Genomic DNA, 27,650 nt, shown 5'->3' with positions numbered 1-27,650 from the left:
TAGCTGGAATTCCATTTGATTTTATTGAAAAAATAGTTTCCAACATGAGGACGCAAAATCTCATTTGTGATATTGGAGACTTTGAAAATGCATGTTGGTATTACTATTCCAAGTTTGCTTTTACTTAACTCGCATTTTGAGTAAGACTGAGTTAAAAGGAAAAGCACTTAAGGTGTCAGCCTTTCAGTGCAACGACAGCAAAACATCTGGGCGACAGAAGCGGGTCAAACAGTTGCACCAAGGCTGAAAAGGATCCCTGGTCCTGCAAAAAAACAAAAGGATCAGAGTTAAACGGTGCTAGTGTTTCAAAAAAACTACAGGTGCAGGATTATCTCAAATTTTAACTATTTTGATCGTGACTAAAATCGTTTAGAGGGCCCGGCTGTTGTTTATTTGACTCAAAACAAAACAATTTCAATCAAGTTTACAAAAAGAGGTGCCCGAAAGGAGTAAGTGTCAAGTCAAGTCATGTTTATTTGTTTGGCCTTTAATCACAAAGAGTGTTAAAGTGCTGCACAGACCACAGATGATTGCAAACCACAGACTATTATGACACCATCCCCTGATCTAAAACCTACATGAGGGCAAGGGAAAACACGAAAAACTCAGGATGAGTCAAGTCATGTTTATTTGGATAGCCCTTAATCACAAAGAGTCTCAAAGGGCTGCACAGACCAAAGTTAATTGCAAACCACAGACTATTATTGCACCATCCCCTGATCTAAAACCTACATGAGGGCTAGGAAAAACTAAAAAACCTCAACATGAGGAAAATGAAGAAACCTTGTACATGAGAGATTAGAGACGGAGAGAAGGGGTTCCAGAAAGATAGCGGGGAAGACGCAGCTATCATACAATCGGCCCAAATTAAAGATATTTTAGGAAAATTCCATTAAGTCTCAGAAATTGTGGAAAGGAATCACCCAGAAAAAGTATTGACAAGTCGGGCTATCGCACACTATGATGTCTGCCTCCAGCATTTCCGACAGTGGAAGTTGAAAGATCTTAAAGTGATCTAACTGAGTGAGTTTTTTGACAGAACAAACTAGGGTTACTTTAAAAATAACACTGATTCAATCGATCATAGATCTTTTATTTTGAAAGTATGCATCAATGCCTTCCATTGCCAAAACACCCAGAGTTCATGTTTTTAGCATGCACCCAACTAGACACATGTAAATCTGATCAATCTATGTACAAACTAATTCATAAATTTGTGTTTGTGTGTTTGTAAGTGACCCTTAGGCTCTTTTTGTGAAAGTGAACACAGTGTGGAGTTAAGGCCTCTCTGAGTGTCTTTAGCGAGGTTTTGTGTCAAGGCAGCCGCGATAAATACCAACAAAATTCATAAACATCTGCTTCTGTGTGGTCTCTAACGCCCTCTGACAGCTAAATTGAGTACTACAGCGCCCGACTACTGACCACTCCAAGCAGCTTAATCCTATCTTCAGGCTATAAAGGCTTGTTATATCTAAAATAAACACCTTACCCACACACCAAGCCAGGAATTGTCTTGATTATCAGTTTATTTTTGTCCATTTTGATAATTGTAATATAGAAATACAAATTTGGAAAGGTGGGGTGAAAATAACTCTAACCTTAGCCTGCTCAATGTCAGAAAATATACATGCTATTGGTATTGGTCAAGCCTACTTATACATAATAAGCTCAAAAATGGTGTCAGAAAACTTTGCTTGGAAAACCCAACTTTTCGGGACACAATATTAACACACATTTTATGATACACTTACAGTTTATATTGATTTTAATTTTTGTGACGATGACAAATAATGAAAACAAAACGATAAATTTGTCGGTAAACAAAATAAGAATACTGTACCCATTTTCTATACATAAGCAATATATACATTGACAATATATACTTACATATATCCATTCTTCCATTATCTGCACCGCTTATCCTCGGTAGGGTCGCGGGGGTGCTGGAGCCCATCCCAGCTATCTTCGGGCAGTGGGCAGGGGACACCCTGAACCGGTTGCCAGCCAGTCGCACGGCAATTATATATATATACCTACAGACACCTCCCCACTTATGAACATTCGAATTACAAAAACCGGTAGATACCAACATTTTTTTCGGGATGTCGAAGAACATCCTGACATTGCGTTAGATTTTGTATTGTGTGCACCTCTATCAGAGTAGAGGAGAGTGCTGTAGTGCTTCTTTCCGCCACTACAGGCGTGTGGCGCTGTGAGAGCTCACCCAGCATCCAACCTGAAGAAGAAATCCAGCTTCCTAGTTCATGTCTAAACATGCTATACTGTATCTTAAGAACTATGGCATTTTTATTGTTTAATATTTCGGGCGTCCATTCAAAATGGTTGGTGTAAAGTGCAAAGAAGAGGCGAGCCATTTCTTTTGAGACGAAAGTGGAATAAGAAAGCTTGATGCGGTTGAGAAAATGGTCAGAACGCTTTTTGTCAGCCACTTTTTACTACGGAGGAGGACCTCTTGAAGCTCATCTTCTAAAAGTAAGATAAACGTCACTTTATTTATCTTTGTAGAGCATATTATTTTAAGAAATGTTTATTTTTTTTAGTACAAAGCAATACAGGTTACTTAAACAAGCCTTAAACATACTTCTGTAAACCTTAAACATACAAAATATAGCACTGAAGCAACTTACGAAGTAATTCAACTTACAAAGTGATGGCCCTGGGGAAGAAACTGTCCTTATTTTAAGGGCCTGTAACACCTACCACTGGGTCAAAGTCAGGAGTCTTCTTATTATAGTGTATCGGTGTACGGATTTTCTAAATCATCAGCAGACATGGGTAGTACTTATTACCTCATTGATCTACTATGTCTACCAATGTGGATTTTATGTATTCATTTTTTTATTATTGATTTTGTTTTTTGTCTATTTTAACCATTTTCGGAGTATTTAGCGTTCCGGGTTGAAAATTAGGAGGTGTGCTTGTTTTCTTACTCTATGTGTTATTAGTGTACATTTTATTTTCTTATATTTTGATTGACTAATTAAACCATTGGTGTGACAGTGGGTGGGTGGTTAGCTCACAGCCCCACGATGCAGAGGTCCAGGTTTCACTTCCAGCTACAGCAGCCTGCCCATCCAGAGTTTGCATGTTCTCCCCATGCCTTTGTGAGTTTTCTATGAGCACTTCAGTTTCTTCCTACATTCCAAAAACATGCAAGTCAGATTGATTGGCGGTTCGGAATTCGTCCCTGGGTGTAAATGGTCTTATGTCTCTGTGTGCCCTGCAACTGGTTGGCAACCAGTTCAGGGCGTCCCCTGCCCACTTCACGATTATAGCTGGGTGGGATGGGCTCCCGCGACCCAAGTAAGAATAAGCGGCGTAGAAAATAGATGGACAGATGATTATACAATGGACACTTTTCCAGGAGCGTCAAAATTACCTGCTCTTTCAGGTAGCAGAGCCGGTCGAGGAGAATGAGACCTTCAATGCAAGGAGCCAAGATGACCTTTAACTACACACAAGAAGAGGGTTGGGTAGGGTTACTTTAACTAGATTACTTTCAATGACTTTTGGATTACTCCAATACCAAATATGCTAATAAAAGACAAAATAAACTAAATATGAATAAAATGACTAAATTTTGAGCAGGCTTGGGGAGTAACGGAATACATGGATGATGTTGGCAAGCTGTTTGGATTGATTTTCATTTTGTTTCTGTCGCATTTGATGTTCGTTTTGCCGGAGATCAAAGAGATCAAAGCCAGGAGAGAAAGCTTACCACGTGTTGTGAGTCATCATTTTATTCATATTTACTTTCTTTTGTCTTTTATTAGCATATTTGCTATTGGAGTCATCCAAAAGTGATTGAAAGTAATCCAGTTAAAGTAACCCTACCCAACCCTGCACAAGAAGGAGTCAGTTATCATTAACATGCATCAAGAACGGACAACTCTTGTCCCTGAATGTCATTTGTCTCTCTAATGTACAGTAATTCCCTCGTTTTTTTGCAGGGGTTCGCAGTTGTTGTTTTTTTCATTGAAACCAAAGCACAGAGCCAAATTTCAGGCCAAAACATCTGTTTAACAAATAAAAGTACTGTACTTCAATAATGTTTTGTTTTCTGTACTTTCAAATTATAATTTCAAAAATAATTTTGCAGCATGCTTGGGCTAAGGGGCGGAAATAATTCTAGGACATTACGTTTTTTACGTCACATCATTTTTGTCGCCATCATGTGGACGTGATGGAATACTGCCTTTACCTTACTTCAGCAGGGTTCAGCAACCCAAAACGTTGAAAGAGCCACCATGGAACAAAAAAAAACAAACAACAAAGAACAAAAAATATAACTTGAGCTGCAAAAAAAAAAAAATAAGCCTTATTAGGAAGGAAACACACACTGTTTCCATCTATATTAATTAGAAAATGTCAAAAATGTGTCTTGTTTGTCCTCCTACAGAAACCATATATGTTTCCATTATCAAACATTTTAGAAAAAGCACCAGGGAGCCACTAGAGGGCCCCAAAGAGCTATATTTGGCACCAGAGCAACAGAAAGCTGTCATGATTACCGATGTGATTTACCGATGTGACTCTGATTGGCTCCCTCTCCCTATTTAAACCCACTCCTATCTGTCCCCTTTTGTCAGTCCGTCTGCAAACCTCAGTTAACACTAGGCAAGCCTTTTTCGACCCCGACTCCCACCTGTTTTTGCTCCCGTCTGTCCCCTCAGCTTCAACCCATTTTTTATCCTGACCACGTCTACTCTCCTCTCCTAGCTTTCGACTCGTTTCCGATCCCGACCACGTTTTTTTGCTCTCCAGTACCGGCTACTGACCCATTTTCTCTGTTCCTGACACCGTCATCGCTCGCCACAGAAGTCCCACTTCCGCGTCCAGAGCGACCTGATTCCCGTGCCTAGCGATCACCGGATGGTGGGTGCAACCCTTTCCTTTCCGCCAATAAAATTGAGAGAAACGTAACCCAAATGGGTCCTGTCGCCGTTCTGGTCTTGACAAAAGCATCCTCTTCTTTCTTCTCAACTGCCAGATGTTTTGTTGGTCCAAAACACTTTTTTTAACATGATGTATTCTAGAGAATCTTGAAATTGAAGAGATTTGCGCATACGTAATGTAGTCAACATGTTTTCCGTACGTGTACGACCCAGACCGCAACGTCAGGCAGCCACAGGCAGAAAAGGGGCAGGGTGACTGAATAGCCAATCAGAATACAGAACACACTGCATGATGAAAACAAAGTACCGTATTTTCCGCACTATATAGGGCGCACCCCCAAAAAATAGTTTTTGGTCCTATATTTTCCATACATAAGGCGCACCGGATTATAAGGCGCTACAATGGGAACGTCGACAAAACAGTCGGATAGTTCAGTCAAACTTATTACCCCCTTAACATTCCCAAAGCTTGCAAAGAAGCAAATACGTAACTCACACATGTACGGAAACGGTGTCTGTACGATGTCACCAATCACTCAAATGCATCGTTCCAAATATCGTTCGGAAGGTTAAAGTCTTGGGATTCAAGAAATGCCAAACATTTCTTAGTTTCCATTTTATTTTTTGCTGGCAACGGTGTGGACAGCAAAGTAAGAATTTTATTGTGCAGGGAAACAGGGTTCTTTACTGTGCATATGACAATAAACACTTTGAATCGAATTTGGTTTAAAAATAGACTCATCACAGAAACATCAAGATCGTTCTAAAACAAGATACCGGGAAAATAGAAATCCGCATAGCTCACCTAAGTTCTCTTGCAGCCATCACGTTCAATAATGATACGTAACCATGGTCTTCTTACAACCGTGAGTGTAGTAAATCCAGGAGAGTCAAATATTTACAAATACAGAATAGTAAAAAATGTTTTCTCTATGCCGTAGTCCAACGCAACGTGTGATTCACATTCATCTTTTTCGGCAAATTGCAGGCTTTGTTTCGCCCCTTTAGCCTATGCGAGCCTGTAAATGATAAAAAGGATCCGCCCCCTTTACCTCCGAATAACTTTAGCCAATAGTGACTGATTCAAATGATGATTGACACATTGGTTAGGAAATGAAACGCCGGTATATAAATCCCAGCATACACCGCGGACGACTTCGCCTTCGGGGGAAAATCTAGTCGGCGGCTGCTTGCCTTAGTTGCAAGACTTTGCGACTTAATATTGATCCATAAATAAGGCGCATGGTCAGCTTTTGAAAAAAATTAAGACTTTAAGGTGCGCCTTATAGTGCGGAAAATACGGTAGCTAAAATGTAATAAGTGAACCGCGATGCAGCGAGGGATTACTGTAATATCATTTTCACTTCATGCCCCTGCTGACCACACTGAACTCATTTTTTGCTTTTTACCGAAAAGTTTTTTAGTCAAAATGGATGCATGACTGTGTAAACGACTCACCAGATTAAAAGCTCGGATCTCGGATTGGCGCGTGGCATACGTGTCATGATACCGTTGGATGTCCTCGTCCGAAAGCTGCGTGGAGAAGGACTATGTCACTACGTGTGGTAAGGTTACCAACAGGGTTGGGTAGGGTTACTTTAACTGGATTACCAAATATGCTAATAAAAGACAAAAGAAACTAAATATGAATAAAATGACTCAATTTTGTGCAGGCTCGGGGAGTAACGGAATACATGGAACGGCAAAAATGATGTTGGCAAGCTGTTTGGATTTATTTTCATTTTGTTTCCGTCGCATTTGATGTTAGTTTTGCCGGAGATCAAAGAGATCAAAGCCAGGAGAGAAAGCTTAGCACGTGTTGTGAGTCATTATTTCATTCATATTTAGTTTCTTTTGTAGGGCAGCACGGCGGCGCAGTGGTTAGCGCTTGTGCGGCACAGTTCATGTCATGGGAACCTGTCGTGGGTTCAAATCCAGCTCCAGACTTCCTGTGCGGAGTTTGTATGTTCTCCCCGTGCTTGCGTGAGTTTCCTCCGGGCACTCCGGTTTCCTCCCACATTCCAAAAACATGCATTTCAGGTGAATTGGCCGGTCCAAATTGTCCCTAGGTGTGAATGAGCGAATGAGTTGTCTGTCCCTGTGTGCCCTGCGATTGGCTGGCAACCAGTTCAGGATGTCCCCTGCCCACTGCCCGGAGATGGCTGGGATGGGCTCCAGCCCCCCCGCGACCCTAATGAGGATAAGCGGTACGGCTAATGAGATGAGATGAGTTTCTTTTGTCTTTTATTAGCATATTTGGTATTGGAGTCATCCAAAAGTAATAGAAAGTAATCCAGTTAAAGTAACCCTACCCAACCCTGGTTACCAAGATAACCAAACGAAAAATTAAAATTAAAAATAAGATTACATTTTTTCCAACAGTTTCAAAATTTTCAACGGAATAGTAAATATTGTGATGCTAACCTTTGAGTGATCCAGATCCAGCTTGGCAAGAGCACGTCGTACGTAATCAACAAAGGATTTTGTCTTGGCGTAGACGTTTCCCACTCGCTTTTCACTTGCATGGAAAAAATGTACACACATGTTTATATTCCTTGGGAAAATGCAGTAACAACAGTCCCTCTTTGCAGGGGATCGAGAACAAAGGCCTGTGAGTAATATTTGCATGCAATATTTATCAAACATCATATCTAGAAAGCATTATCATTACCGTATTTTCCGCACTATAAGGCGCACATAAAATCTGTTTTTTTTTAAAAAAGCTGACTATGCGCCTTATAATCCGGTGCGCCTTATATATGGATCAATATTGTATTGCAAGGTCTCGCAACTAAGAGAAGCAGCCACCGACTCCATTTTTCGCGTAGAAGAAGAAGTGCATTGTGCATACTAGGAAATATTAAACAACGATTCTCTTTTATTTGTGCGTTTGTATAAAGACCCTGAAATGGCTCCTAGTAAGAGACACGCTTATAACGCAGAGTTTAAACTCATGGCGATCAGTCACGCAGTAGAACACGGAACTAGAGCAGCAGCGAGAGAGTTTAATGAATCGATAGTGCGGAAGTGGAGGAAGCATGAGGATGAGCTATTTACGTTTTACATCTTACAGTTATTATGTTATTGCTTTATTGTTATTGTTTTGCACTTGTTATTGTTTTTGCACATTACGAGTGTCACTATATTTCGATTGCACTAACGTTTAATTTACCATAACAGTAACCCTTCTACTCCATTGCATATGAATAATAACCTACTCTTCTTGTCGGCTGAAAAATAGTCTGTGTAACATAGTGTACTAATCTGTGAAGCCCTTAGAGACTTATTGTGATTAAGGGCTATACAAATAAAAATGACTTGACTTGACTATCAGACGTTTTTTTGCGTGTTGACGAAATGGAGGAAAAGTAAAATGTTATGCCTTGCTGTTGTTCAAAGATGTTAAAGATGGGTCAAGAAAACGCTTTACCTTAGAGAAAATAATAAAACAGCTGTTTATTCATTTTGGGAGTGAATGAAGTTGTGGAAAGCTTGTTTGTTATCTATTAATAAAGTTTGACTGACCTATCTGACTGTTTTGTTGACATTCCCTTTAGCGCAACACCATCTAATGGTTGCATAACGTAACTACAGCCTCTACTGTAGCCAAGTCAAGTCACATTTGTTTATATAGCCCTTAATCACAAAAATGTCTCGAAGGACTGCACAGGATTGCAATTACAAAATTGCACAATTACCTGATCTTAAACCAGCATGCACTGCTGTTGAAAAGAAGAGTGTGTTGTGTCACCCTAACCCGAGTGACATGGCCGCTTTCTCGTGTCCCGTTTCATCTGGAGGGACGAAAGCATGACCAACTTGGGTGCCGAGGTGCTTAGCTTGTTTGGGTGTATGGGCATTTGGGTTGGCCATGGTCCAAAAATGTTTGTGTGTATTTTTTGCTATTTTTTTCCCTTTTTTTTTAATTTTCTTTGTTATTGTATGTGTTTGTCTTGCTGTCGGTCACCCCTCTTGAGGGATATGACCAGGGTAGATAGATGGATAGATAGAAAAATACTAAAAAAACATGACATAAAATGGTAATAACGATTATCTTTGCCCAACAGCGACCCCAAAAAAATCCCCAAACAAAATAAAAATAGCAATAATAACGAATTTTGAAACTCCACTATTGATCGACTATCGATAAATCTAATCAATTATAAATATGAAGAATTGAATCCAATTGTCCATGTCGTTATTGATATAAAGATTGTGAACCATTATATGCAACGAGATTAGACATGGCACTCCAAGGGTAACCATCTTTAACTCAATAGTTAAAATGGCTTTATTTCAAGAGTTAATTCTGCGATAACTCACTTGAAGCTGCTTTAAAATGGTAAAATCATAACTTTACCGTGTTATTATGAAAGTAAAATATATGATGGGGCGGCAGTAGCTCAGGTAAAGGTTGTCTTGGGATCAAGAGGTCGCAGGTTCGATTCCCGGTTTTATATGTCGAAGTGTCCCTGGGCAAGACACTGAATCCCTAATGATAGTCTGGTAGTTAAGTTGCATGGCATGATGGGGCGGCAGTAGCTAAGGTAAAGGTTGTCTTGGGATCAAGAGGTCGCAGGTTCGATTCCCGGTCTTATATGTCGAAGTGTCCCTGGGCAAGACACTGAATCCCTAATGATAGTCTGGTAGTTAAGTTGCATGGCATGATGGGGCGGCAGTAGCTAAGGTAAAGGTTGTCTTGGGATCAAGAGGTCGCAGGTTCGATTCCCAGTCTTATATGTCGAAGTTTCCCTGGGCAAGACACTGAATCCCTAATGATAGTCTGGTAGTTAAGTTGCATGGCATGATGGGGCGGCAGTAGCTCAGGTAAAGGTTGTCTTGGGATCAAGAGGTCACAGGTTCGATTCCCGGTCTTATATGTCGAAGTGTCCCTGGGCAAGACACTGAATCCCTAATGATAGTCTGGTAGTTAAGTTGCATGGCATGACGGGGCGGCAGTAGCTCAGGTAAAGGTTGTCTTGGGATCAAGAGGTCGCAGGTTCGATTCCCGGTCTTATATGTCGAAGTGTCCCTGGGCAAGACACTGAATCCCTAATGATAGTCTGGTAGTTAAGTTGCATGGCTAATGCTGCTATCAGTATGTGAGTGTATGCGAATGGGCAGGGTTGGGTAGGGTTACTTTAACTGAATTACTTTCAATTACTTTTGGATTACTCCAAAACCAAATATGCTAATAAAAGACAAAATAAACTAAATATAAATAAAATGATGACTCACAACACGTGGTAAGCTTTCTCTCCTGAATTTGATCTCTTTGATCACCGGCAAAACTAACATAAAATGCGACAGAAACAAAATGAAAATAAATCCAAACAGCTTGCCAACATCATTTTTGCCGTTCCATGTATTCCGTTACTCCCCAAGCCTGCACAAAATTTAGTAATTTCATTCATATTTAGTTTCTTTTGTCTTTTATTGGCATATTTGGTATTGGAGTAATCCAAAAGTAATTGAAAGTAATCAAGTTAAAGTAACCCTACCCAACCCTGCGAATGGGTAAGTGTAAAGCACATTGTAAAGCGCTTTGGGCGGTCTTCATTGGCCTGAAAGGTGCTATATAAAAAAATTCAGACCATAGAAGGTAAATAAAGAAACCTGCTTTGATGGTAGTTTGATCAGTCCTGAATTAAGGAGTTAAATTTTTAACTTCAATATAGAAATCGTATGCCACGATGTATATGTCTGATATAGAAGACCATATCATTTTCCATTATCAAACATGTTTAAAGAGCACCAGAAAGCCACTAGGGAGCACCAAAGAGCCAGAAGTGGCACCAGAGCCACGTGTTACTATAATAATAATAATAATTTCCTTTGTATTGTCATTCTTTGTAACAATGTACACAGAACGAAATGTCGATACACCTGACCCGTTGTAGCGAGTCGATGCAGCCGCAGCCAACAGAGGGCGCCGCCATTATACCAATTAGGTATGTCTCGGCCGAGGCGCGAACCAGCGACCTCCCAGTCTCAAAGCGGGCACACTACCATCTAGGCTACTGAGCTGGTACTGACCCTAGTGGTTACAATTCTACCCTCTCACCCCGAGATCCGGATTCGATTCTCATTGCGTCCAATGTCGTGCAAATAAGGTCAACGATATCTTTCATAAAACACAATAATTACTGGAAATTCCCGTATACTATCACTGTCATTTAAAAACCATCGTGGAATAACAATACATTTATGAGTAGAGGACCAAACTGAACAGATAAATCCATTTCCTTTTACCTTTTATAGGCGCCGTAGTGATCCCGGAGAATCACATGGAGGACCGCTCGGTAGAACAGCGAATCCATCTGAATCTTGCTCGGAAGAAAGACCAAAGTAAATAAGCAAGGCCTGTTTCAATCAAGCTTGCTTTTACATTCAGCTTCCAACCACAGAATTATCACATGAATATTTATGAGCATTCCATATTAATGGTATCTGGTGTCAAGTATCGGATTTGGCGGCCAGCGCCGCTTCCGTCACACAAATGCTCTCAAAAAAATAGTTACAGAAGAACAATGATTTGACGGATTATTGTACACTTACCCCCTGGCCCCCTGCGACTCTTTCCAGCGCCTGTTGTTGTCGGGAAGGAGAGAAGCAGATCGTAAAAAAACTCGTCACGCTTCACTCTAGGGCTGCAATGATTCGTTGACGTTGTCGACAAAAATCGATCATGGGAATCATCAACAACGAATTACCTTGTTGACTATTGTTGGGCGTCGCTCCAAAAAAATACGCAGAGAGGAGATATGGCAAAAAGGGAACGTGCTTTATTGGGACACATTAAAAGTTCCAGACGTTCAACATTGGCTTTTATAGTGTTGTCAAATAAAGTTAAGATATCTTGTGAAGGTCGTCCCAAGACCTTCACCAGATGCCTACATACTTATCATTAGTTATTATCCACAATCCACAACATCACCGGACACGATTTTCCAACAGAGAAATCTTACGTGAATAAGGACCCTGCTGACTGTCGCTCATGCACAACAGCGTCTCTGTCTGGAGCGGTAACACGTATACACGACGACACCAACATCATGTAGCATTTTAGCCTGGGTACGGCGAATAAAAAGACTACTTGCAAAGTTTGTATTGCAGACCTCGCGTATCATGGCAGTAGCTTGGTAACGCATGAACAGTTTTAAAAGACTTTGGGTGGTTGAATGAAAGAGAGTCTGACTCGCCTCGGTATACGGTTTTGCTGACATGGATTGTACGTTTTACACGAGTATATTTGGCTATACAAGAAAGTTTGAGCTTTAAGCCAGACTGTGCCTGACAACTATATTAGAAATTAAATGCAGCCAGTCCGAAAATCAAACGTCAGCTGTCAAAAGGTTAAAAACGATAAATGTCAGTGATTAAAACCATTTGATTCCAAACAGTTAAGAATCATTTCGTACTATGAGACTTTGCAGTTGACCACTGAATGGACTTAACAATGCAAATAATATTTGTTTGAGTAACTGTTCTACTGCTGCTAATGAGCCTTAGTTTACAGGGATAAAAAATGTTTTCCCTTAACCACTAGGGTTGTAGGGGCACCACTTTCTGTTGTGGGTCTTAGGCAAGTACAGATATCTGAGACCACACCCAGAGAGGCATGATCTGGTCGAACGTCCCTGGTCGATATAAAAAGAGGAGCTGATCGATAACTTGTCCTCTTTTCTACTGCCTCACATGACGGCCGCGCCAAGCGGCCATGCCTGTCTGCACTTTGGCCTCTATTTCAGCACATGGGCCATACGTTGTGACCATACAGAGTATGAGACTAAATCTCTCAAGTAAGAGGATGGTTTCAGATTTAACACCATGTTTGCTGTTTTTTGGGAATAAGCGTTTTTTTCTGTACAAGGGAATCTCCCCAAATTGACTAGAATTATAGCAGGAAACTTTCTTTTTGTGCTAGTAATTCTCCTCTCTCGTATTTATCTGTGTTAATAAATTGTTTGTGTTTGTTTCAATCAGCCTGGTTCATTGAATCAATTTGCTTGGGATTAGCAATTCATATCAGAACTCAAAGAACTCAAAGAAATAACATAATTTACATTTTTATCAGTGTAGGAAATTCAAGCATCATTGAGAGAAAATAAAAGATTGATGGTGGAGCACAAGCAACACCTAGAGGCAAATTTGTTAACTGAATGCAGTAAAGAATAATTTGTTTAAATCCTAACAATTTTCAAAATTAAAGCTTGAAGAATCTCTACAATAATCTTAATTAAAAAAACAAACAGAGGTTTCTTTATGGCTTTATGTCTGTACTGACTGAGCACTTAGCTTTATTTTTATTATTATTTTATATTATATTTTATTTTGTAACGAATTTGCAGCATGTTCACTATAATATGTATTCTTCATTCTCCCCAGTTTTCTCTTAATATTTCGTTATCATTTGCCACATAATTAAGTCAATTTTATACTAAATTTCAGAAAAAAATGATAATCGTCCAATTATTCGATTACCGTAAATTCCGGACTATAGAGCGCGCCTGATTATAAGCCGCAACCACCACATTTTAAGAGGAAAAACGATTTTGTACATACACAAGCCGCACCTGTATATAAGCCGCATGCGCCCACATTTAAACATGTAACACAAACACAAAATTAACACAAACCCGACTTCAAGCCCCGCGATTGAAACTAAATGTCCTTCATTAAAGTCCACAGTCCAAAAATCACAGCCGGCAAAATGAACGGAAAATGATACCGGTACTTAAGGTTTGATGAAGACCTGCAGAGTCCAGGTCCCTTTGAAAGTAATCCAAGGAAAAAAGTGTATATTTCCAAAGGTAAGGGTGGGAAAAATATATCAGATGAACACATTTACTCACGCAACTCCTTTTTCTTGAACCAACTTTTTACCCCCTCTTCTTTCCTTGTCTGTCCTTCACCTTTAGCGGTCCCCACTTAAACTCGGCACCCCGCGTTTGTTCCGCCCCTCATTTTTCGTTCACACGTGCAAAACATATTAGAATAAGTGTCTAAAATAAATACAAATAAATACATTACAAAAATATACAGTTGCAAATACATATTATACATGGGTTGAACATATTTACAAAGAAATACGGTACACCGAGAGAGTTTTCAAAGCTTTAATAATAATAATATAGCTTTGACAGGGCAGTTAATGGTAGCAACACTCGAGCGCGCCGCTAGCAGCCGTTAGAAAAATGACATAAATTGGCCGCATCACTGAATAAGCCGCAGGGTTGAAAGTTAGGGAAAAAAGTAGCGGCTTATAGTCCGGAATTTACGGTAATCGCTTCAAAATTCTGTGACTAGCCGACTATGAAAATAATCTCACAGGACTCACCAAGCATGCCGACATCCTGGCGTTTCTGCCACAGAACCACGAGTGGTGGCGGAGGTGCTGACTCAGAGGGAACCCGAAAGCACCACGTAGACACTCTGGAGGGCCTGCAGAGATTTTTGATGAGGTGCTCGTAAAACTTGATGATTCATATGCGCTTAATAGCCAGAAAAGCAGAGTTATTCCAAGAGCAAATAGTGGAAGTGTAAAACGTGTTAGCTTCAGCGGGGTAACGACCAAAAAATTGAATGCATATGTGTGTGGTCGCGGTTCGATTCCTGTTGCATCCAATATTATCCATGTTTGAAGCGCCCTAGTGGTTGGGTTTCATCCCCTTTTACTAAAATTGAGAGAATCTGGACATGGTCCACAATATAAGGCACCGAATTATATGGCGCACTTTCAGATTTCTGGCTATTTCTGGGATTTTGAGTGTGATCTATGGTCCGGAAAATATGGTAATTTCCAACCATATTTTGTCACAGTTGCCATGGCGCCCAATTGACCCCGCTGTTAAAGTTAAAACTTATATAAACTCTATGCTGGCAAAATTACTCAAATAAAAACAAGCATTAAGGTAAATAACATTCCCAAGCGGGAGAGCACTGTCGGGTAGCCCATCCGGGCCAGGACCTCGGCAGCACTGACTCCTCCCGTGTGAGAAGCTAACTTTATTCACACAGGAAACCGAAAAAGACCGGAATGCGACTTCAAAATAAAAGAGTACAAGACTGATAAACGTACAAGAGATGCAGTTAGACTGATTATCGAAACGTTACTTCATGTGTGTGTGTGTGTGAAAGATTGTTTTTATATTTAGGAATAAAAACAAGTTATATTCATACATTGAATTCTGAGAAATTTCACAACAAAAACGACCAACTTATCACCGCCCCTGTGTGGCGCCAGCTGCGGCACATTGACAGATTGACTTTCCGTCTATTGAAGCCGTCTTGCAAACTGTGTTTGAATTGTTTTTAAGCAGATTTGTCGCAAAATTTCCACTATTTCTGTTTTTAGACACACACCAATTTTAGAATAGAATATTTTGGAGTTACAGACACTACTTTTAATAATAATGGTGTGTCGTTTGAGTCATCCTTAATAAAACTTGCTTTCCTGTGTTGGAAACTGCATTTGGATCGTATTTTAGGCAGAGTTTTGTCGAAAAAAGTACACAATTTTGTTCTTTAGACAAAAAACAATTTTAAAATGCATGCTCGGCTATCAAACGAGCCATAAATGGCCTTCCCCTAGCCTGAAAACGCAGAAAAAGTAATAATCTAATTATTACATTACATTTTTGTCACGGTTGCCATGGCGCCCAATTGGCCCCGCCCGTATGGTGCCGGCTGCAGGTCCGTTGACAGATTGGCTTCCCTGCTATTTAAACCCAGTCCTGTCACTCTCCTTTTGTCAGCCCGTCAACGGACCTCTGCCCCGCAAGACGTGGGTTCTGACTCGGTCCTGTTTCCTGTTAGTATTTCCAGTCCGGTAATGTTCCCGTTTATTTTGCCCTGTTTAATATCGGTTTAATTTCGATATCCTGTTTCATTATCGATCCTGTCTGTCCCGTCCTGTCCGCTATTGACCCCATCTGGCTATTGGTATCGATCTCGTCGGTCTCTGACTTCCTGTCTTTCCACGCCAGACTGCTGCCTAACGTGCATGACTCCCCGTTTCCCGGAAAATAAAAGCTTGTGTGAGAAACGTCACGCGTTTGGGTCCTGATCCCGTACCGGTTCTTGACATATTTAAGTATTTTTTATCAAAAAGATGCTCTCCTACCCTGTGGGTTGGGCTCAAACTCCTCCGAGAGCTTGTTGTAACAGCATCCCACGCTGCATACGGCGAGAAGCTCCGCTTTGGTTGTAAACATTCTCAGGGTGCTGGGCGCTAGGTCCCCGCAAGTGTGCAGGCCCACTAGTACAGCGCGCTAGGAAGGGAAGGATACATTAACAATGATGAAAAGGAGGGTGGTCTTTATCTCAGGGTTCATACACCTTCTTTATAGCCAAATTTAAGCACTTTTTACACACAGGTGGATTCCATTTATCATCGTTAGCCATTTAGATCAACATTGAATCATTCAGAGATCCTCACTGAACCTCCGGACAGAGTTTGCTGCACTGAAAGTAAAGGGGCTGAATCATTTTGCACACCCACTTTTTCTTTTTTTTATTTGTTAAAAAAGTTTAAAATATCCAGTAAAGGCATTTTTTCCATTTCTCCAGTAAAATATGAAATCTGGTGTGAAATATATCTGCGATTTACATACGGATTTTTAATCTAGGGTGTGGAATTATCAAGATATATGATTTTTAGATCTTGAGTAAATTCCAAATACTGTATATTTGTGGATCTGAACAATACGTGTCTAAGTATTTTTGAGACAAATCCCTCCCCATTTCGGTATTTTCAGTTGCAGGAAGTTCCTTCCATTACAATTTACCACAGGGAAACGTTACTTTAATTTTTTTGCATGGCTCATAATAGACTTTTCATTTTGTGCCCTGTGCCCACTACGCTTCATAAAAATAGAGAAATATTACTACAAAAATACTACGACCAGAGGTTTACGACGGAATTAATGCAGATTACACCTATAGCTATACTACAAAAATTCTATGGAAATATCACAAAAATACTACAAAAACAAAACTACAGTAACACTGTACTACAAGAATACTACAGATATACAACAAACATTCTTAAAAGGAAATACTGCAAAATACAACAGTGATCGTACAAAACTACAAAAAAAAATACTACAGTAATAGCACAAAAATATTATGGGTATACAACAACAAAATCAACTTTTGAAATACAACAAAACTACCACAGAAATACTAAAAAAAAAGACTACTGGGGAAATACTACATAAAAATGACTTCAGAAATACTACAAGAATTGTACTAAAGTATAACGACAGTAACACTACAAAAAACTACAGAGCTTCAATAAAAATCTGACTTCAGAAACACAAAAAAACCCTACGGTAGTACTTAGAAAACGCAATAACAAATGAAGTTTTTAAAACAGGGACCTCCCTCCAACCATTCATTATCTGCACCGCTTATCCTCATTAGGGTCACGGGGTTGCTGGAGCCCATCGCAGCTATCATCGGGCAGTGGGCAGGGGACACCCTGAACTGGTTGCCAGCCAGTCGCAGGGCACACAGAGACAATTTGGAACCCCTGATTATAACCTGACATGCATGTTTTTGGAATGTGGGAGGAAACTGGAGTGTCCAGAGGAAACCCACGCAAGCATGGAGAGAACATGCAAACTCCACACAGGAGGTTTAATCTCATGACCTCAGAACTGTGCCGCACACGCGCTAACCACTGCCCCGCCGTGCTGCCCAAAACAGGGACCTAATATACTCATCTCATCTCATTAGCTGCACCGCTTATCCTCAGTAGGGTCGCAGGGGTGCCAGAGCCCATCCGAGCAATTATCGGGCAGTGGGCAGGGGACACCCTGAACTGATTGCCAGCCAATTGCAGGGCACACAGGGACAGACAACTCGCCTGCTCATTCACACCTAGACCGACCACTTAACCTGACATGCATGTCTTTGGAATGTGGGAGGAAACCGGAGTGCCCGGAGGAAACCCACGCAAGCACGGGGAGAACATGCAAACTCCGCACAGGAAGGATGGTAGCTGGATTTGAACCCATGACCTCCGAACTGTGCCGCACACGCGCTAACCACTGCGCCGCCGTGCTGCCCACCTAATATACTATTTTTCTCTAATTGTGGTCATTTCAAAACCAATCTAATGAAACTAATCTATATAACATGTCACATGACTCCAAATAGTGGCCCACCCCTGGAGTAGAACACGAAATGAGTTCTAGTAGGTATACAAACTATCGAGTCATAGGGGGCCCCAAATCTCATTTCGCCTAAAAGAAACGTCTCGGTAGAGTCCTAGCTCACCTCCAGATTGTCGATGAGCTCCCCGAGCTCGGTTTCAGCAGTCACATAGGACGTGAGAGGTGAAAACAAAGAACAGGTGACGGTGTTTCCACCTGCTTTCCTTTCAAGGTTTTCCTTCTTCCTCCTCTGTCTCTCCTCATCAGTCAGGGAAGCTTTCCCGAGTTGCATCCCCTCCAACGACAAGAAGAGCTCCTCCCTGGTGTCCGGGGATTGTAGTGACCCGTTTCCCGTTTCTGCACATTGAATGTTTGCGTGTCCCCTGGAAGCTTTTCTGCGTTTCTGGCACGCTTTGGAGAACTTTTGTAATTTACGATTCCTTTCCCGGGCCCCGTGGGTGTTGATGCTAGAGGAATCGATGCCAAAGACGCTGAGGCTGTGCTGCAGGGAGAGGAAGGCGCTCAGGTAGCCCTTCCCTGAGCCCACGTCTATGACCTGCGTGATCCAAATAGTTCTCATTAGAGTTGATATAAGTAGGGCTGCAACAACGAATCGATGGCGACTCGTTTCATCATCGACGTGTTGTGTCGCGCAATTAATGAGCCACTTAGGCCGTTGAATCAATGCAAATGAGTGCTTCAGATAATGTTGTGAAGTTGAGGGTTGTTAGACCACCTCAAAACTGTTTTTATTTGAAAAAGAATATCTTACTTTTTTTTTTTAATCAAACATTGCATCATTACAAACAAAATTGGCATTTATCAGTCAAACACTACAAATGTCATGGTTGCCAGGGCGCCCAATTGGCCACGCCCGTGTGTGTCAAGGTTGCCATGGTTCCCAATTAGCCCGGCCCGTGTGTGTCACGGTTGCCATGGTGCCCAATTGGCCCCGCCCGTGGGGTGCCAGCTGCGGCTCCTTGAGAGATTGGATTTCTGTCTATAAAAAGCTCAGCGCTCTCTTGCTTCGGTTGTCAGCCCGTCAAACGCACTTCTGACTCGGTCCTGGTTTCCCGTTGATATCTTCAGCCCGGTATTGTTCCCGTTTATTTTTGTCCTGTTTAATGTCGGGTTCCAGTTTAGTTTCCGTCTATTTTGGTCCTGTTTGTTATTTTCTCCAGTTTTCGTTCCCGTCTAGTTTCTCCTGATATCATGATATGTTGTCAATCCTGTCTGTCCCTTTCTGTCCTTCCACGCCAGACCGGCTTCCTAACGTGCACGACTCCCCATTTCCCGTAAAATAAAAGGCTTGAGTGAGAACGTCATGCGATTGGGTCCTGTATCTGTCCTGGTTCTGTCAACAAAGTTAACAATTTTCAAGGGAACCGAAAGTGCTGCAGAAATACAGAGAGAAAGAAAATCTGAAAATAAATTGATGAAATAAATAAATGAAAAAATATTAATGATGACATGTTTAACTCAACAGATTCTTGAGCATGTTACATATAATTTATATTTTTTCTATGTATAAAACGCAATCTAATATTCTTTCTTTTGTTTTTGTTTCGTACGATAAGTCCCAATGTAATAGCATAGCATCTCATCTCTCATCTCATTAGCCGTACCGCTTATCCTCTCTAGGGTCACGGGGGGGCTGGAGCCCATCCCAGCCATCTCCGGGCAGTGGGCAGGGGACACCCTGAACTGGTTGCCAGCCAATCGCAGGGCACACAGGGACAGACAACTCATTCGCTCATTCACACCTAGGGACAATTTGGACCGGCCAATTCACCTGAAATGCATGTTTTTGGAATGTGGGAGGAAACCGGAGTGCCCGGAGGAAACCCACGCAAGCACGGGGAGAACATACAAACTCCGCACAGGAAGTCTGGAGCTGGATTTGAACCCACGACAGGTTCCCATGACATGAACTGTGCCGCACAAGCGCTAACCACTGCGCCGCCGTGCTATAGCATAGCATATATTTGTATTTGTTTCTGTTTTTGTTAAGTAATTTGACAAACACTTGGATTTCGAAAAACCGTTTTATTGTTTTATATTAAAGAAAGTTTGTTTTTTAAACATCTAATTCATCGATTAATTGAAAAAAATTGAAAATACCTTCTATTTCAATATTATTACTTGCACAGAGCTCTTTGGGATGTTTAAAGCTTGGGAAATACTTTTGTATCCAAATCCAGCTTTAAACTTCTCCACAACAGTGTCTCAGACCTGCCTGGTGTGTTCCTCGTTCTTCATGTTGCCCTCTGCACTTTAAACACCTCTGAGACGATCACAGTGCAGGTGCATTTATACAGAGACTTGAAGACACACAGGTGGATTCCATTTATCATCTTTAGTCATTTAGATCAACATTGAATCATTCAGAGATCTTCACTGAACTCCTGGACAGAGTTTGCTGCACTGAAAGTAAAGGGGCTGAATCATTTTGCACTTTTTTGTTTTTTATTTGTTAAAAAAGTTTCAAATATCCAATAAAGTCTGTTCCACTTCATGATTGTGTTTCACTTATTGTTGATTCTTCACAAGAAATGACAGTTTTATATCTTTACGTTTGAAGTCTGAAATGCGGCAAAAGGTTGCAAGGTTCAAGGGGGCCAAATAGTTTCGCAAGCCACTGTATTTAGATACGAAAATAATTGTTCGTTGCAGTCCTAAATATAAGGCATAGATAGGTTACAAAGCACGTGTTTTAAGTCATCCCATATATTGGTGGGGACAAAACAGAGATTGCTCGATTTTGGTGGGGACGCGTCCCCTCCGTCCATGCCGAAACTACGCCCTTGCAGTCGAGTGTGGAAAAAAATAAGACACTTTCCTGTTTGACTCCACAACGTCTGGCTAAACAGTCGACAACTTCGGCCATGGACTGCACCTCGTGCGACTTTTTGGTGTTCATGAAGTCATCCGGCTCCGGTACAACACCTAAAACAAGCAAAAATGGTGGTCGTCTTAAAACTTGACTTGGGGACATTGCCAGAATTGTGGTACGCCAACAGAGACAACTATATCATAAACGTTTCTTCTCATCCCGACCACCACGTATGGTAGGCGCTAGAAGTCTCTCAAAACTAGGACAAACAAGCTCAGAGACAGTTTCTTCCCCAGGGCCATGACCATCCTAAACAAGAGCGTAAAACTGCAATTGATATATATCGTGTGAATTATTTAGGATTTTTTGTTGCTGTTAAATGCAGGGTTGGGTAGGGTTACTTTAACTGGATTACTTTCAATGACTTTTGGATGACTCAAATACCAAATATGTTAATAAAAGACAAAAGAAACTAAATATAAATAAAATAATGACTCACAACACGTGGTAAGCTTTCTCTCCTGGCTTTGATCTCCGGCAAAACGAACATAAAATGCGACGGAAACAAAATGAAAATAAATCCAAACAGCTTGCCAACATCATCTTTTGCCGTTACTCCCCAATCCCGCACAAAATTTAATCATTTTATTCATATTTAGTTTCTTTGATCTTTTATTAGCATATTTGGTATTGGAGTAATCCAAAAGTCATTGAAAGTAATCCAGTTAAAGTAACCCTACCAAACCCTGTTGGTAACCTCACCACACGTAGTGACAAGGAGTTTCAAAGGGCTGCACAGACCACAGATTATTGCAAACCACAGACTATTATGACACCATTCCCTGATCTAAAACCTACATGAGGGCAAGGGAAAACACAAAAACCTCAGGCAGGATGAGTCAGGTCAACTCAAGTCATGTTTATTTGTGATGCCCGCCATCAGAAGTAGTCTGAAAAGGGCTGCACAGACCACAGACTATTGCAAACTACAGCCAATATGACACCATCCCCTGATCTAAAACCTACATGAGGGAAAGGAAAAACTCAAAAACCTCAGGATGAGTCAAGTCAAGCCATGTTTATTTGTAACTCCCTTCATCACAAGGTGTCTCAAAGGGCTGCACAGACCAAAGATTATTGCAAACCACAGACTATTATTACACCATCCCCTGATCTAAAACCTACATGAGGACAAGGAAAAACTCAAAAACCTCATTGTTTGTAGTGTTTGTAATGTTTATTATCGCTTAATAAGGGGAATTGGCTGAGGTTGACAGGTATACAATAAAAGACAATTCAATTCAAACATCTTCATACCTGTTATGTTGTCACCAAGCTCTGATTCTTTTGTTCGGAGAGCCTCTAAAAGCCCCTCCCGGCTCATGCAGACCCCCAGGCCGGGAAGTGCGTGGGTCTTGGATGCACGCAAAAACTCAGGGACGTCGATCAGCTTTTTTGTGTCTTGGCAAAACCCGAATGTGGTCTTCAATTGTTCTAATTATGGAGAAAAATAAGAATGTGATAACTCTTATTATGCATTGTACATGGACATGTTCCTCCAGTACAGGGGTGTCAAACTCATTTTAACTCGGGGGCCACACGATAGAACAAACATTCTGTCGGGGGCCGGACTTGTGGATTAAAGAGAAAGAAAAAGGGAGATAAAGAATTAAGAGAAAGATGGAGAGAAAAGGAGAGAGGGTGGGACAAAGAAAGAAAAAGAGAGAGGGAGAGAGTGTGAGAAACAAAAGATAAAAAGTCGTGAGAGAGGGGGAAAAGAAAGGGAGAGGAAAAAAGAAATCCAAAGAGAAATAGAAAGACAGGAGAGAAAAGAGAAAAGAAAGCGCAAAGGGTATGAAGAGAGAAAAGGAAAAATAGAAGTTTGGGCAAAAGAGGTTAAAAGACACAGAGAGGAAAAGAGACAAAGAGCGACAAAGGAAGAGAAAAAGAGACACAGAGAGAGAAAGACACAGAGACAAAGTGGGAGAAAATGGGTGGAAAAGAAAGAGAGAGAGAAATAAATACAAGTACAGTGTCGTTGTGAGAGGAACCTGGCTTTGGCAACGTGAAGTTGACATATTTCAACCTACAGCTCGTTTTTCTCTTGCGCTTCTCTGAGTGTTGTCTCGCGGGCCGGATTCAATCCCTTAGCGGGCCTGATAAGGCCGCGGGCCGCCTGTTTGACACCTGTGCTCCAGTGTATGTTTGTGTGCATGAAAAATAAGCCAACAATATGGAAGAAACCTTATTACTCCCTGCCGCCATCTCCTGGCTTAAAGTCCTAATTGCAGTCGTAGTCAGTTCGTTCGTGATGCGCATGCAAGTGCGTGCTTGTCTTAGATATCGCCGTATAAAATATATTTTTTTCATCTATGTTTGAGTTTGAGTTGATATTTGGACTACTTGAAGCAGGCATTTTCTAACTTTCACCATTTTCATGCTACACTGACCATAAAATAGAAACCTGCAGGGACGAGCATGTCGTCACTCTAAAGCGCTCACCCTATCTCCCTTTTTTTTTAACCTCGGCTCTGATAAAAGTAAGATAATAGCAGATGGGCACGATGGTAAATAAAGCATAAGGGCTCTTTGAACTCTGAAATCTAGCACGTATACATGTAGTTCAGGATAAAATGTTGCTTTTTGCTTATTGCTTTTTGGGGTTTTACGGTTGCGGGAAGCATATTTTCGCCTGTTTTGCTTGTCTTAGATAGTGCCGAATAAAATATACTTTTTTTTCATCTAGATTGGAGTTTGGATTGATATTTGGACTCTAATTGAGGCAGGCCTTTTCTTACTTTCACCATTTCCATGTTACACTGAAAATAGAAACCTGTGGAGACGAACATGTCGTCACTCTAAAGCGCTCACCCTATCTCCCTTTTTTTTAACCTGGGGTCTGATAAAAGTAAGATAATAGCAGATGGGCACAATGGTAAATAAAGCATAAGGGCTCTTTGAACTCTGTAATCTAGCACGTATACATGTAGTTCAGGATAAAAGGTTGCTTTTTGCTTATTGCTTTTTGGGAGTTTTACTGTTGCGGGAAGCATATTTTCGCCTGTTTTGCTTGTCTTAGATAAAATATACTTTTTTTCATCTAGATTGGAGTTTGGGTTGATATTTGGACTCTAACTGAGGCAGGCCTTTTCTTACTTTCACCATTTCCATGCTACACTGACCATAAAATAGAATCCTGCAGGGACGAGCATGACGTCACTCTAAAGCACTCCCCCTATATCCCTTTCAAGATAAAAGCAGATGGGCACAATGGTAAATAAAGCATAAGGGCTCTTTGAACTCTGCAATCTCGCGCATGTAGTTCAGGATAAAATGTTGCTTTTTGCTTATTGCTTTTTCGGGGGTTTTACGGTTGCAGGAAGCAAATTTTCGCCCGTTTTTAAAGTCGAGTCATACATTTCTAAATCGCCGTATAACTAAAAGTGGAATGTAATTATTAGGTTATTACTTTTTCTGCGTTTTGAGGCTGGGGGTAGGCCATTTATGGCTCGTTTGATAGCCAGGCATGCATTTTTAAATTGGTGTGTGTCTAAAGAACAAAATGGTGTCCTTTTTTTTGACAAATCTCTGCTTAAAATCTGATCCAAACATAGTTTGCAACACAGAAAAGCAAGTTTTATTAAGAATGACTCAAACAACACACCATTATTATTAAAGGTAGTGTCTGTAACTACAAAATATTCTACTTGAAATCATGATTACAGCCTGTGTCAAGCTGCCTGTTTTGCGCGTGCAAGTACGTGACTCTCTTAGACGCGCTCCAATAAACTCCTATTTCATCATTTTGGGGGTTTGGGCTGGCATTTGGAGGCTCAGTAGCCTAGATGGTAGGGCGCCCGCTTTGAGACTGGGAGGTCGCTGGTTCGCGCCTCGGCCGAGTCATACCTAAGACTTATAACATTGGTAAAATGGCGGCGCCCTCTGTTGGCTGCGGCTGCATCGGCTCGCTACAACGGGTCAGGTGTATCGACATTTCGTTCTGTGTACATTGTTACAACGAATGACAATACAAAGGAAATTATTATTATTTATTATTATTATTAGATACAGTCCTTCTCTCATTTTCACCATTTTCATCCGGGTATAAAAGAGAACTGCGAGCATGCGCATGAAATCACTTGAAAGCCTTCCTACCCTAGCCTCCTATCCTTCAGCCAGGACATCGATAATAAAAGCAGAAAAGGCGCAGTGGGGTAAAATATATATACAAAGGCTCTTTTTGGGCTGGCATTTGGAGTCTATTAGATACAGTCTTTTTCTTATTTTCACCATTTTCATCCCGGAAATAAAAGAAAACCGCGAGCACGCGCATGAAATCACTTGAAAGCCTTCCTACCCTAGCCTCCTATCCTTCAGCCAGGACACTGATGATAAGAGCAGAAAGGCGCAGTGGGGGAAAAATATATATATATATATATATATATATATATATATATATATATATATATACAAGGGCTCGTTTTGGGCTGGCATTTTGAGTCTATTAGATACAGTGCTTTTCTTATTTTCACCATTTTCATCCGGGTATAAAAGAGAACTGCGAGCACGCGCATGAAATCACTTGAAAGCCTTCCTACCCTAGCCTCCTATCCTCCAGCCAGGACACTAATGATAAAAGCAGAAAGGCGCAGTGGGGAAAAATATATAAACAAAGGCTCTTTGAACTCAGTCGGTCATTGTTAACTGAGAATATATTAGATTTTAAACATTTTAAGAACATCTCAATATATAAAAACTTTGAAGGGAAAATATCAAATCACCCCCTCTGGGTCCACTTTGTGTTTTGACTTGTTGCTCCCCCTGGTGGCCGTTATTTCCAATGGCAAGCAGCACGTCCTCAGGCGAAACGTTCATGAACCGATTCCACACGTCGTGCGTGTAAAATTCCACCGTGTGAACATTTGCGATCTTTAGAGCGATCTGCAGAAAAATGGTGACTTCGTCGATGCGCTGCTGAAGTTCTGCAAGGCTAACCGAGGAAGGAAACATGATTTAAAAAAGGATCTGAAGTCCTGGTTTTCGATCTCCAGATAATGAAAGTGACCCGGAAGTCTTTCTCTCGCTGCAGGGTCTAAAAAGCGCAACAAGGTCTCCGAAATTCGAACATCGACGATATTTTTGTCTTAATTTGAAGATTCCGTGACGTAATCCACTGCGGAAGTCGACTGTAGTGGGGGTTGTTCAAGAACGAAACGGCTGTATGAGTTGGCTCTTGGGTGGGAAGGGAACCGGCTCCCCAACAATAAAGAGCCGGCTCCCGTCACAACACGTCTTTTTTCGTCTTGATGACAGTTTTTCGGGATTCTGTGCGGTTTAATTTTCTTTTTTGTTTCTCTTTCCTGGCTTTTTACTCCTGCATCGATTTTTTTCCCTCTTTTTTTTTATTTTTTTTCTTTTGTTTTTCTTTTCCTGGCTTTTTATTTTACTTTGCTTTTTCTCTGTCCACTCTTTCTTTCCTTTTTACTTTATTTTTCTTTTTTTGTTTATTTTTTCCGAGCTTTTTACTTGTTTTCCCATTTTTCTTTCGTTTCCTTCTTCCTAGCTTTTCCTTTTTTAATGCTATTACTTTTTTGTCTCTCTATTTTCTTCTTTCTCTTTTATTTGTTCATACCTTGTTTCTTTTTTACCCCAGCTTTTAATTTTTATTGGTATTTCTTTTCTCATTTTTCATTCTTATCCCCTTTTCTTCTTTTGTTTCTCTTTTTGCCTCCTTTTTATTTTACTTTGCTTTTTCTCTTTCCACTCTTTCTTTTCTTTTTACTTTATTTTTCTTTTTTGTTTATTTTTTTCTGAGCTTTTTACTTGTTTTCCCATTTTGCTTTCGTTCCCTTCTTCCTAGCTTTTCCTTTTTTAATGCTGTTACTTTTTTGTCTCTCTGTTTTCTTCTTTCTCTTTTATTTGTTCATATCTTGTTTCTGTTTCCCACAGCTTTTAATTTTTCTATTCTTGTTTCTTTTCTCATTTTTCATTCTTATCCTTTTTTTATTGTTTCGTTTCTCTTGACTTGGCTTTCTTACTTATTTTCTTTTGCTTTTTTTTCTTCCTTTTCTCTATTATTCCCCATTTTAATTTTTCCCCATTTGTTTCTTGTTTCTTGGCTTTTAACCTCCCATTTCTTGCTTTTCTCATTTTTCTTTCTTTTTCCCTGTTTCCCTTATTTCTACCTTTTTTCCATAGGATTTTACTTCATAGCTTTTTTTCGTCCCTTTCCTCCTTGGCCTCTCTTCATCCCTTTTTATTTTACTCTCCTCTACGTCTGGTTCTCTGTTCCTAGCTTTTTACTTTATTACTTTTTCCTCTTTTTTTCTCTTTTTCCCATTTTTCTTCTCTTGAATGTTTTGTTTCTTTTTCTTGTGTGCTTATTTCTTCCCCTTTTTGTGTATGTCACATAATAATCAGTAATACAAAATATGGATTAAGGCAACATAAACAACTTGAATAGCCAAACGGGAACCGAAGCGCCGGCTCTTCTTAGTGAGCTAAAAAAGCCGGTTCTCAAAAAGGAGCCGGAATTACCATCAGAAGTCGAGTCCCTTTCTGATGACGTAACAAAAGGGGGGAGGTATTGGCTGTATTGTTACTACGCTTCTTCTTTTTTTAATGTTTGTATATTTATGATTTTTCTTGATAATTCTTGTTTGTTTTAACACATTTTGCTGCGTGCATGTATTACATTTATCGTATTTGACTGGATTAGTGCGCTGTTCAAATGGACAATGC

At 40.6% G+C, this 27,650-nt stretch overlaps 1 protein-coding gene across 1 annotated transcript; it reads right to left on the bottom strand.

Annotated features, from left to right (window-relative positions):
• Positions 1 to 26,078, bottom strand: mettl25 (methyltransferase like 25). Its single transcript, XM_088347259.1, has 12 exons — positions 25,691 to 26,078; positions 22,227 to 22,403; positions 20,919 to 21,022; positions 18,201 to 18,635; positions 16,042 to 16,189; positions 14,257 to 14,360; positions 11,475 to 11,504; positions 11,169 to 11,242; positions 7,341 to 7,434; positions 6,375 to 6,449; positions 3,401 to 3,472; positions 1 to 262 (listed from the first exon to the last, which is right to left on the bottom strand). The coding sequence occupies exons 1-12, from the start codon at positions 25,917 to 25,919 to the stop codon at positions 176 to 178; spliced, it is 1,629 nt and encodes a 542-aa protein (XP_088203385.1). The 5' UTR covers positions 25,920 to 26,078; the 3' UTR covers positions 1 to 175.
• Positions 26,079 to 27,650: the final 1,572 nt, after the last annotated feature.

This window comes from Urocampus carinirostris, chromosome 11, assembly GCF_059441175.1.
Source record: "Urocampus carinirostris isolate Australia breed hairy pipefish chromosome 11, RoL_Ucar_1.0, whole genome shotgun sequence".
NCBI lineage: Eukaryota > Metazoa > Chordata > Actinopteri > Syngnathiformes > Syngnathidae > Urocampus > Urocampus carinirostris.
The sequence above is the reverse complement of the archived record's forward strand: the minus strand, read 5'-3'. Positions and strand labels throughout refer to the sequence as shown.

Coding starts and splice junctions, on each gene's coding strand:
- mettl25 (XM_088347259.1), bottom strand. CDS start 25,919: ATGTTTCCTTCCTCGGTTAGCCTTGCAGAACTTCAGCAGCGCATCGAC. Junction 7,435..11,168: donor CACTACGGCGCCTATAAAAG/GTAAAAGGAAAT, acceptor TTTCCATGCAAG/TGAAAAGCGAGTGGGAAACG. Junction 263..3,400: donor TCTGCTACCTGAAAGAGCAG/GTAATTTTGACG, acceptor GTTTTTTTGCAG/GACCAGGGATCCTTTTCAGC.